Source organism: Procambarus clarkii, chromosome 38 (assembly GCF_040958095.1).
Source record: "Procambarus clarkii isolate CNS0578487 chromosome 38, FALCON_Pclarkii_2.0, whole genome shotgun sequence".
NCBI lineage: Eukaryota > Metazoa > Arthropoda > Malacostraca > Decapoda > Cambaridae > Procambarus > Procambarus clarkii.
In genome coordinates, this window is record NC_091187.1 from 42,419,860 (window position 1) to 42,432,447 (window position 12,588).

General features: G+C 38.0%; 1 protein-coding gene across 1 annotated transcript; it reads right to left on the reverse strand.

Moving 5' to 3' along the window:
- Positions 1-2,054: 2,054 nt before the first annotated feature.
- LOC138372260 (zinc finger protein 98-like) lies at positions 2,055-3,195 on the reverse strand. Its single transcript, XM_069337540.1, has one exon. It carries the CDS (start codon positions 3,122-3,124, stop codon positions 2,219-2,221), a length of 906 nt encoding a protein of 301 aa, XP_069193641.1. The 5' UTR covers positions 3,125-3,195; the 3' UTR covers positions 2,055-2,218.
- Positions 3,196-12,588: the final 9,393 nt, after the last annotated feature.

Consider the following 12,588-nt stretch of genomic DNA (forward strand, 5'->3'; position numbering starts at 1 on the left):
CACCATTTAGGGCATGTGGGTTGGGGTGGGAGTAGATGAGGGTAGAGACATATGAACTCTATGTAGCCGCGGGAGTTTTGAATGAAACGTGAAAAATAAGAATACCCGGAGGCGCGTTGCGCAAGTCAGATGTGGGCCTGCAGGCACGTTGTTCAGCTTAAGGGTTAATGTGTTAACAGTGTCAAAAAGTCTTATTATGTAGTTCAACAAATAAATGAACAGGGTACCCATTTTTTCCAAGAGCTGCATATATCTAGTTAATCATACTTATCGGTGCATGATTGGTCTTTTTTGGGGCCTGTAGCAATTATGGCAAGAACTAAGTATATTTTGTTTTGCTAAATAGGAGTAAAGCTGTTTGTAGATTAAGTCTTTAAAATATTTTAGACATAACTGGCAGAATTGATATATGTCTATAATTGTTGACTTCAGTTAGATTGCCACTTTTATGGACTAAGGTTAGTATGGCTTTTTTTTTTTTTTTGAATATCAGGAAAGATTTGGAGTTCAAATGATTTGTTGTAGAGCAATGCAATGGCTGGAGCTAAAAATCTAGATGCTTTTTTTGCAAATTAGGGTTGGTATCTCAACATATGGTATCTATGCATGGGGTTCATTCATCCACTGCAAATTACCTCAAGCCCATCATCAAAAAAAAAATTCTGCTATCAGAACTATAAAACTGTCTTCAAACAACACACAGCAACTCTCTTCAAATCCCTGAACATGTTAAATATACAGTCACTCTACAAATTCTCTTGTGCAATTTACATGTACAATACCTTGTTCCTAAATGCTAATCCTAATCTGAAACTCTTCATTGATAGATGTAATGGAACCCACGAGCACCACCACTATCTGTTACCTAGCAGTAAAATAGGTACCTGGGTGTTAGTCAGCTGTCTCGGGCTGCTTCCTGGGGGTGGAGGCCTGGTCGAGGACCGGGCCGCGGGGACACTGAAAGCCCCGAAATCATCTCAAGATAACCTCAAGATAACCAAAACATAAATAAATATCCCTTTGATATAAATTGACAGTCATGCTAATATAATTGCCAGTCAGCTTATGTAATTCACAATCATCCTAATATAATTGCCAGTTTGGATAATATAATTGTCAGGAGAGGATTATGCCAGTCAGGCTAATATAATTTTCAATCAGGCTAATATAATTGCCAATCAGGCTAATATAACAACTCTTGTATATATCTCAAAAAAAAAATATATATATAATTGGTAATCAGGCTAATATAACTTCGAATCAAGCTTTTTCACCCAGTGTCTTTGATCTATGGAACTGCCCCCCTGCCAAAACTGTGCTGAATTTCAAAATATACATGGAAAAGATCATCAAGCAAATAGGGGAACAGGGGAAGGGGGGGGGGGGGGGGGGGGAGGACTTCAACAAGCCGCTGACTTCCTGTTCTCATCAAGGCCACTAGGGTTAGTGGCCCTTGGGTAAATCAGGTAAATTATTATTCCCAGACAATTATCGCATATCTGATAAAGTTAGGCTAGAGTAATATAAATTTCTGGTAAATTTAGAGTGATATAAATTTTTAGAGTACTGTAATATAAATTTAAATTTCATAGCCACTTCACTGACAGTTATAAATACCAGCCTGCCGTCAATAAATTCTTTGGTGAAATATTTATAATCAGGAGTAGAACTCATAAATAGGCCTAAGCAAAAAAATAAAGAATGGACATCAGTTTGCATATGAATCTGATGAGAAAATTCCTTGATTAACATACATTTCCCTACCAATCAAATGATTCCATCTTAAGTACGTCTCAGACTGTCTTCATCACCAATTCCAATGCTAAATAATATTACAACATAAATGTCCCAAATTTACCTACAGAGTATATTAAATTTTATATAAATTTCCACAGAGCAAAAACAAAGCACATTATTATTTACATAAATATGAAGAAAAACATTTAAAGCTTTGTTTTATCTTTGCTAAACTAAATAGATATTTCTATACTTATAAGCAATTTTGAGTTTTCCACCAGTGACAGCTTCTCTATTTCTTGCTTGGTCATCTAACTTTCATAGAAGAACAACATAATAAAATATTTTCAGATTTTTACCTTTCATGGTGAAGTGTTTTTCACAAACGAAATATAATTACCTCTGAAGAACATCCAACTGACATTGTGATTAAAGGTAAGTTAATATACCATTATGTGCCTCATTATCCTTCAACATTCTCTTAATTATCTTCCATACTCAAAGTGTTTAGCCTATTATCTGCATGTATCATCTTATGCCTCTTCATATGTCCAAGCTGACGGAATCTCTTTCCACACTCTGGACACTCATGAGGTTTGTCACCTGAATGCACTAACATGTGAGTCTTCATATTTCCACTCTGACTAAATCTCTTTCCACACTCTGGACACTCATGAGGTTTGTCTCCTGAATGCACTAACATGTGCTCTATTATAGATCTACGTTTTCTAAATTTTTGGCCACACTCGGCACATTGAAAAGGTCTCTCATCCGCATGCACCATCCGGTGTCTCTTCATATGTCCAAAAAGTCTGAATCTTTTCCCACACTCTGGACATTCATGAGGTTTGTCATCTGAATGCACTAGCATGTGAGACTTCACATCTCCAAGACGACTGAATCTCTTCCCACACTCTGGACATTCATGAGGTTTGTCATCTGAATGCACTAACATGTGCTGAATTATATTTCCACGTTTTCTAAATTTTTTGCCACATTCAGCACATTCTAAAGGTCTTTCGTCCGCATGCACCATCCTGTGAGTCTTCATATGTGCAAGATGACGGAATCTCTTCCCACACTCTGGACACTCGTGAGGTCTATCACCTGAATGCACTAACATGTGAGTCTTCATAGTTCCACGATGAGTGAATCTCTTCCCACACTCTGGACATTCATGAGGTTTATCACCTGAATGCACTAGCATGTGAGACTTCATATATCCAAGACGACTGAATCTCTTCCCACACTCTGGACATTCATGAGGTTTGTCACCTGAATGCACTAGCATGTGAGACTTCATATATCCAAGACGACTGTATCTCTTCCCACACTCTGGACATTCATGAGGTTTGTCATCTGTATGCACTAGCATGTGAGACTTCATATCTCCAAGACAACTGAATTTCTTCCCACACTTTGGACACTCATGAAGTTTGTTACCAGAATGCACTAACGTGTGACGCTTCATAGCTCCAAGACGACTGAACCTCTTCCCACACTCTGGACATTCATGAGGTTTGTCATCTGAATGCACTAGCATGTGAGACTTCAGTTGACTAGGACGACTGAATCTCTTCGCACACTTTGCACATTCATGAGGTATGTCATCTGAATGCACTAGCATGTGCTGAATTATGTCTTCACGTTTTCTAAATTTTTTGCCACATTCAGCACATTCTAAAGGTCTTTCGTCCGCATGCACCATCCTGTGAGTCTTCATATGTGCAAGATGACGGAATCTCTTCCCACACTCTGGACACTCGTGAGGTCTATCACCTGAATGCACTAACATGTGTCTTCATAGTTCCACGATGAGTGAATCTCTTCCCACACTCTGGACATTCATGAGGTTTGTCACCTGAATGCACTAGCATGTGAGACTTCATATTTCCCAGCTGACTGAATCTCTTCCCACACTCTGGACATTCATGAGGTTTGTCACCTGAATGCACTAGCATGTGAGACTTCATACTTACAAGCTGACTGAATCTCTTCCCACACTCTGGACACTCGTGAGGTCTATCACCTGAATGCACTAACATGTGAGTCTTCATAGTTCCACGATGAGTGAATCTCTTCCCACACTCTGGACACTCATGAAGTTTGTTACCAGAATGCACTAACGTGTGACGCTTCATATCTCCAAGACGACTGAATCTCTTCCCACACTCTGGACATTCATGAGGTTTGTCACCTGAATGCACTAACATGTGACGCTTTATGTGTCCAAGACGAGTTCCACACTGTGGACACTAGTGCGTCTTCATCTTCTTTATTATTGGTGCAGTTTGTGTGAAGGTATTCTCCTCTGGGTGATTGCAAGAGTGGTGATGGTGGGCGACGCGTCAGGATCAAAGTCAATGTTGACGGTTGGGCAAGGCTTGAGTGTTGTTTCTTAAACTTAGACTTGATATGAGCCCTTAGCGGTCACTGGTAGTGCTTCTTCTTTATAACAGGTGCAGTTTGTGTCAAGGTTTCATGCTCCTCTCTGGACACTCACTAGCACTGTTGACAAAATGGCGCTCGATGCACATACAAGCATTCCAATGTTTTTTTCTGGTTCCATATCTTATTCCTTCAACTTATTTTTATTTGGAGCTGGTTGTGTTCATTTAATATTTTGTTTTCCTCGTGTTTTCCAGTCGCAGAAAGTACTTGGAATTGTTTCTTTAAATATAATAGCACATAATTAAATATTTTTTAAAGGAAACAGTTCTCCCTTGGTGGATGTACGTCTATGCATGTGAGGAGCCCTGCACACGCCTAGATATAGATTTAGATTTTTTATTCAGGTAAAGGTATTTATTTATTTATTTATTTATTTATTTATTTATTTATTTATTTATTTATTTATTTATTTATTTATATACAAGAAGGTACCATGGGATTGTGAGGATACATAGTATAGTAATTACAATCTTATAAAGCCACTAGTACGCACAGCGTTTCGGGCAGGGGCAGGATTCAGGAAGGTACTTACGAAGGTTTTTCCTCTTAGCTAAGAACGTTTTCCTTCTTAGCGCCTTCGTGGCGGCTACGTCCGTATTCAAGTAGCTACACTAAGTGGAAAAACCTTTGTAAGTTCATTCCGGGATTTAAGTGTGGTTTCGACCACTCGTAGCTTTACATAAACTGGATATAAGTCATTTTTTCTCTACTACATAACACTATTATTATTAACATCTTTATTGACAAAATTAATTACAATTTTGCCTAATCTGAGAATTTTGATAGTCTTATTAAAGTGAGGATAATGCTAGTATTCACTGTCACGCAGGACAGAGGGTCATACATAAGACAATAGGTCTAAACTGTAGGCTGAAGCACATATATATCATGATTACAATCAATGTTTTAATGTAAGGATATGTGAAAACAACTTTCTATTGTGCACTGCCACACAAGGGCAGGGATGGCCCGGGTTCATAAGTGATACAGCTTAGAAGTAATATAAATAAAAATTGTTCTTCATTCTTTAAAATGGACAAGCAAATTTTGGGTAAATTGTTAGGATGTCGTCCAGAACACCTGAGTCAATAAAATAGTTACACAGTTGATGGTACAATAGCTTTTTCTTTGATTTCATTTATTACCTAGGTTGCCTAGCCTCGCCATGCTCCCTTACTCCATTGTACCCCTGGCTTTGCCTGCATCTCAAATTGCAAATTGTTACTTACAGTGTACCTGAGAGTACTTGTAAGCAATCTACCTCATTTTTCATTTTTGCTCAATTTGTTTTTGTATTGCTTAGTCTTGTTTATATTTTTGTTTTGTATTTCTATATCTTGTGTTTTGTATAGTCCATGTTTATATGTTTTTTCGTTAATCTCATTTATTACCTAGGTTGCCTAGCCTAGCCATACTCCCTTACTCCATTGTACCCCTGTAAGCCCCTTTTGTGTTTGTTTTGTACAGTATTGTGTACATTTTTTTTCCCTATTTTATAGCTTATTTCTACCTTGTAATTTGCCTTTCTTTCCTTGTTTTTCCTGCAATCAGCTTTTTTTATGCAGACAAGTATAGACCCAGAACTTAACCTCTTATCCACTATCTATGACAATAATCACTTTAATGATCTAAATTGCAGATATTTTGCAGCACAAGATGTAAACAATGTATTAACTCATAATCACAATATCTCTGTAATCAATTTGAACGTTAGATCCCTAGGTAAACACTTCGATGATGTTAGTGCCTTGATTGAACTTATTGACAACAAATTCTCTTTTATTATACTTACTGAAACATGGTTGAAAGAGGATACTACTCAACTCTTTAACATGCCCAACTACTCAGCAATTCACAACTGTCGTCAACTTCAGATAGGTGGTGGCACTGCTCTTTACTACCACCAAGAACTAACATGCTTAAAAGAAATTAGAACTAGAGACTGCTATGGGGAGTATATCTTCGCCAGCTTCAGAGTCAAGGGTGCCGAGTCTGTCCTGTCTGTGGGTGCAGTTTATAGAATTCCTAACACTGATGTGTCCGAATTCAACTCAAACCTTAGAAATCTAATACTTGATAACAGACTGAACAAAAACCACCTAATTATCGCAGGGGACTTTAATATTGACCTCTGCGAGCCAGAACACCCTACTGCTGTTAGCTTCCTCAACTGTATGAATTCCTGCTTCCTCATACCCTTAATCACTAGACCTACTAGAATCACTGATAGCACTGCCACGACTCTAGATCACATCTGGACAAACATAACCTCTCCGCTTACTTCAGGTATAATCACCGATAGCACTACAGACCATTACCCCACATTTCTCTTAACTAACATTAGCAAACCACCTCTTGAGTCAAGAGAGATACGTTTTAGACTACACAATGAAACTGCTATAGACAATTTTATAACTGCTGCTGATAATGTCAACTGGGAGTCCGAGTTAGGTAACATAGAGGACATCAACCTAGCAGTGCAATCTTTTCTCCAAAAAACTCTTAGCCTTTATAATACCCACTGTCCTATGCTTACAAAACAAGTCACAACCAAAAGGCTTAACAATCCCTGGTTTACAAAGGGAATACTTAAATCTATTAATAAAAAACATGACCTTGAGAAGAAGTATAGGTTAGGAATTGTCTCCAAAGAATTCTCAAAGAATTACTCATTATTGCTATCTAAGATAATTAGATGAGCCAAAACTAAATACTATGAAGATAAATTTACCCAACTAAAGAGCAACATTAAACAAACTTGGAGAAAAATTTCACAAATATTGGGAACAAAGAAGTCTTTCAATAACAAACCGACTCTCCTGTCTAATAATGATGGTCAGCTTTCAGCCTCTGATTCTGCTATTGAGTTCAATAGGTTCTTCTCTTCCATTGGTTCATCCCTTGCAAATGATATTCCATCTTCCAGTACTGACATTAAGGACTATCTTACAGGTAACTATCCACAGTCTCTGTACCTAAAGCCTATTAATTCCACTGACGTCAATGAGATAATCCTTTCCCTTAAAACCAAGTCTGGTGCCCTTGAGGAGATACCAACTTTAATTTACAAAAAAGCCTCCAGATCTTTAGCTCCTGCTATTGCTTTGCTCTTCAACAAGTCACTTGAACTCCAAACCTTCCCAGATATTCTAAAAAAAAAGCGAGAGTAACGCCTGTCCACAAATGTGGTGATCTCACAGATGTTAACAACTACAGACCTATATCAATCCTGCCAAACTTGTCAAAAATTTTTGAAAAACTAATCTATAAGCAGCTTTACTCATATCTAGCCAAACTCAATATACTTAGCCCTTGCCAATATGGCTTCAGACCCAAAAAAGCACTAACGATGCACTTATTAGTATGATTAACTCGATTCATACAGCTCTTGATAAAAATGAGTTCCCTGTTGGGTTATTTGTGGACCTGCGTAAAGCTTTTGATACTGTCAACCACCAAAACCTTCTTCTTAAATTACATCATTATGGAGTCAGAGGACACTCCCTACAATATCTCAAATCCTACCTTACTGACAGGCTCCAATATGTTTCTGTGAATAATACAATTTCTCCCACCCTACCCATCAACATTGGTGTTCCCCAGGGCAGCATACTTGGCCCTCTCCTCTTTCTCATCTACATTAATGACCTTCCAAATGCCTCCCAACACCTCAAACCAATTCTATTTGCTGACGACACAACCTTCATTTACTCCAGTCCTGATCCCCTTGCTCTAAATGCCACAGTAAATACTGAGCTAAATAAAGTCCATCTGTGGCTAACTGCCAACAAACTCACCCTTAACATTGACAAAACTTTCTATATTCTGTTTGGCAATAAATCCTCTAATCAAATAAATCTCAAAATAAACAATACCCAAATTTGTAACAAATTAGATGGCAAATTCCTTGGCATTCTCATTGACCACAAGCTGAATTTCCAGGGACATATGTTAAACATATCAAAAAAAGTTTCAAAAACTGTGGGCATTCTTTCTAAGATCAGATATTAAGTACCACGCCCTGCCCTGGTGACTTTCTATTACTCCCTTATCTATCCATATCTCAACTATGGTATTTGTGCTTGGGGCTCTACTACCCAAAATCACTTACGTCCTCTAATTACTCAACACAAAGCTGCTATTAGGACAATATCCAATTCTGGCCCCAGACATCACTCGGTACCCCTACTCAAATCTCTGAATATGTTAGACATTAAGTCACTGCACATTCTCTCATGTGTATTATACATATATAAAACGCTAAACTATAATGCCAATCCTGATCTCAAAAGCTTCATAGAAGGTTGTAACAGAACCCATGAGCACCACACCAGAAATAAATACAGTTTTGATATTCCTAGAGTACGACTTAATCAAACTAGAAATGCTCTACAAATCAAGGGGCCCAGAATGTGGAATGACCTTCCCAACCATGTTAAAGACTGTACCTCTCTCAACCAGTTTAAGTTAAAAACGAAGCTATACCTAATAAATTCCCTGTAACCTACCTTACCCTTCTATTGTCAACCAATGTCTGTTTTTCTTTAAAGAGCGCTGTTTGTCGACATAATTGTATTTGTGCTGCTTTTTCATCTATGTTTTCATTTCTTGTTTTCATTCTACTCATTATGCTCAATTAGTATTAAGCTTGTCGTTTAAGTTTATCATGCCCGAAACGCTTTGCGTAATAGTGGCTTTAGGCATTGTATGTACTAGCTCTACCTATAAGTCAACCAATCTTTGTAAAAATTTATTGTATGTATGTACCTTACCTAAATAAACATTTTTTTTTTTTTTTAATAGGCCAGGAGGTCTAAAGTCCTTTACGGTTTCACATTCATCAATATAGTGTTCTAGTGAATGCATTAAAGGTTTATCACAGAGTTTACAATCTGAATATTCTGGTATTGGCTCAGCCTCACTAACCTGCCAGATGTGTCTATAGCCAAGGCGAATTCGCGCAATGACTACATCACATTGCCTGGTCCGGTTACTGTGCTGACCATACAAATACCTATTATTACAAAACTTGTCATAACTTTTAATACTGCAGCTTTCAGGTCTCTAGGCATTTCTTAGTTCTTCTAAATCTGAATTAATTTCTTTAATTTGTATGTTTCTAATAACTGCATTAGATAGTCCAAAGTCATAATCAATGTTTTCTTTCCTGCAAGCCTCATTGGCCAATTGATCTACAAAGTCATGTTTTCCAACTCCAACATGGGATGGGATCCACACAAATTTTATACAAGAGTTATTATCATTGGCAAAAATTACATTCCATTTAATATTACAAGCTACTTCCGACATACATTGTGATGGGTTATTTAAGGACTGCAGAGCACTTTTAGAGTCACAGAAAATAACTCCACCACCATTGAGCTTAAGGTATTCAGTGGCTAGATAAATACCCAATAGCTCGGTCTGTGTCGTCCTTGCCCAGTTGTTCAATCTCTGTGTACTAGTCATGATCATTTCATTCCCTTTATACACTGCACATGCACAACCTGTTCTACCAGTGCCTAACTGCACAGAGCCATCAGTAAAGGCATAGGATTCAGTCGGTTTGAGAATTTGAAGACGACTATCAATAGCTTCTAATGTTATACATCTCAAAATGTCAGTGTTATACATTTGTTTTACACTGATGGGAGTATAATGCAGAGAGACCTCCACATCTTTCCAAGGGGGAATATAGTGAACAGTTTTATTAGGGTTAAGAGACACATTCAGTTTTCTGAGGTTGGAAGAAAACGTGCTCACATTGGGGACTTGTTTATTTTATAATGGTAAATAATAAATATATAATAAATTAATAAATAATAAATTTATTATTATTATATAATAAATAATAATAACAAATACTATAATGATAAGCAATTATTTTTAATGAATCAAATAGCTAATTAGGGTGAATGATAAATAATTATTGACTAGTGCATAACAATAAAGTATTAAGGAATAATTATAATGAATAATCCTTATTATTATAAAGTAGAAATCAATTACAATTAATAACTACATCTATATAGGTAGTAAATGAAAGTTACATTAATTTAATTACACTAATTACAATTCATGGGAATATTTCTTAACTATCTGCAGGCTTATCACTTTAGGGGTTCCGGCGGAGCACCCCCAATCCCGCGAGGGCCAGCGGCGCGGAACCCCCAACCCCGAAGGGCGAACGCGGCGGCTGGCCGCTGTAACTAGGAATGTGTGTCGACCTCATGGGTGCAGTAGTCTGCCCTCGGCTCCATCCCTTTTCCTTGTTCATCAATGGTGTACCTTGTGCGCCTTCCGTAGTCGGTTCTGGAAGTATTAAGGCAGTAAGGGTGGGCAGAAACGGGCATGCAGTATGAACGTGACGGGCAAGGAACCTACCCCTTAAGGGTACTGCTGGAATTAGTTTCTAAGAGGAGGGGGACATTTCTGGAAGCGAACTGGGCAAGTGTCATTAATGGATAAAGCCAGGGTTATACCCTGCAGAAACTCTGAAATGGAACACTGGCACAGGGAATAGGAGTGACTAGAGGGGAAAGGAAGAGAAAAAGATCTTCCAGGAAACTAGTCTGTAGCGAAGTGAGGTAACTGCCAAACCAAGCAGAACTTTAGCGGGAAAAAAACCGGACAAGTGAAAAAGGGTTGGGGGGGGGGGAACCAGTTACTGTATCTGGGTCAAGGGCAGAAGTTAATCCAGGGGGAGGGATCTAGCAAGTAATAACTCGTTTCAAAATAATCCATTAGCATAATATAAAACAATAGAACAGACCAACATAATCAATATTTATATGACCAATATGTATATAATATCAAATCAATATATAAATAAACAATAAATCAAATATAAGAAACAGTTCTTTAAGGCGTAACTGCAACATGCTTGCGTCCAGAGTAACACGAACACAACAAATTATAAGGATGGTAACCGAGTCCGTTACAGTGATCTCCATTGTATATTGGCCTCCGAAAGCATGTTAAGAGCTGAATAGTTAGCCTAAGAAACTGCCTTAAGAGGCATCGATGAGTTCAGTCTTGGAGTGTCAATGAGCATTCTGCGAGCAGCAGTACCCCAAGAACTTCAACAAGATCTGGAGATCTGAGGCAAGAGAAATGGACACCAGGAAGGCTAGGGATCCGTAACTGTAAAATAATTAATGTAATTAATATAATATAGTAAAATAACAGAGAAAATATCGAAAATAGTAAACCAACTCCCAGACCCATAATAAATTGGTTAAGTGAAACCATCGAAGACAGGGTCTTCAGTAGCAGACAAAAACCAACTGTATATTGCCGTTATGTAGATGACATATTCGTAATAGTAAAAGACTCAGATGAACTAATTGATCTAAAAAGCCATCTAGAGAGAGAGTCAGTACTCCGATTTACACATGAAAATAGTGAAAATAACAGTCTGCCATTCTTGGATGTACTAATAACAAAAACAGGAACCTCTTTAAGCACCAACGTATATACCAAGCCCACCAACATAGGATTATGCCTGAACGGTAGAAGTGAGTGCCCCCAAAGATACAAAGCCAATGTTCTCAATGCTTATATTCGTCGAGCGCTTACCCACTGCTCTGAATGGAGCAACGTGAGTAGAGAGTTTGAAAGAGTAACTCAGGTATTGGTGAACAACGGATATAGCAACGCGGAAATAAACGCTGCTATAAGAAGACACTTGGACCGTTGGTATAATCCAGAACCTAGAACAGAAACCATAATACTTCCAAGAAAATTATATTACAAATCAACCATGCACAGTGAACATATAAAAGAGGAAAGAATAATGAAAGAAATAATCCATAAGGAGTAAAAAGCACTACTCCTAACCAAAACATAAACCTGATAATATTCTACAAAACCAAGAAGACTTCCGAACTCCTTATCAAAAACAGCCCGAAGCCGACAGAGAACCCTCTACAGCAGTCAAGCGTTGTATACATGTACACTTGCCCCCACGAAGGATGTAACCTTCAATCTAAGTACATAGGTATGACGTCGACCAAGCTGACGAGGCGTTTGACATGCCATCTTCAATCCGGTGCCCCTAGGAATCACATGAGACAAGCCCATGACATCACCCTAACAAGAGAAATGTTGAACAAGAATACTTGCATAATAGACAAAACCCAAGATTCAAGAAGATTATAAATTCTTGAGGCAATTCACATAAGAATAGAGCGACCTACCATGAACACCCAAATCACGGAACTATTTACTCTACCCACCATGAGAGTAAGGACAAGACCAGAACATAACGATGCCAACACAGAAGACAATGTTAAACATAACAGGCCATATACACTGGATTAATCTTTGTGTTTAGATAGGAGATGCCTCGTATGGGCCAATAAGCCTTCTGCAGTTACCTCTATGTTTCACCCCACATTT

Bases quoted from the DNA above. Each gene is read 5' to 3' on its own strand.
- LOC138372260 (XM_069337540.1), bottom strand. From the start codon at position 3,124: ATGAAGTCTCACATGCTAGTGCATACAGATGACAAACCTCATGAATGT.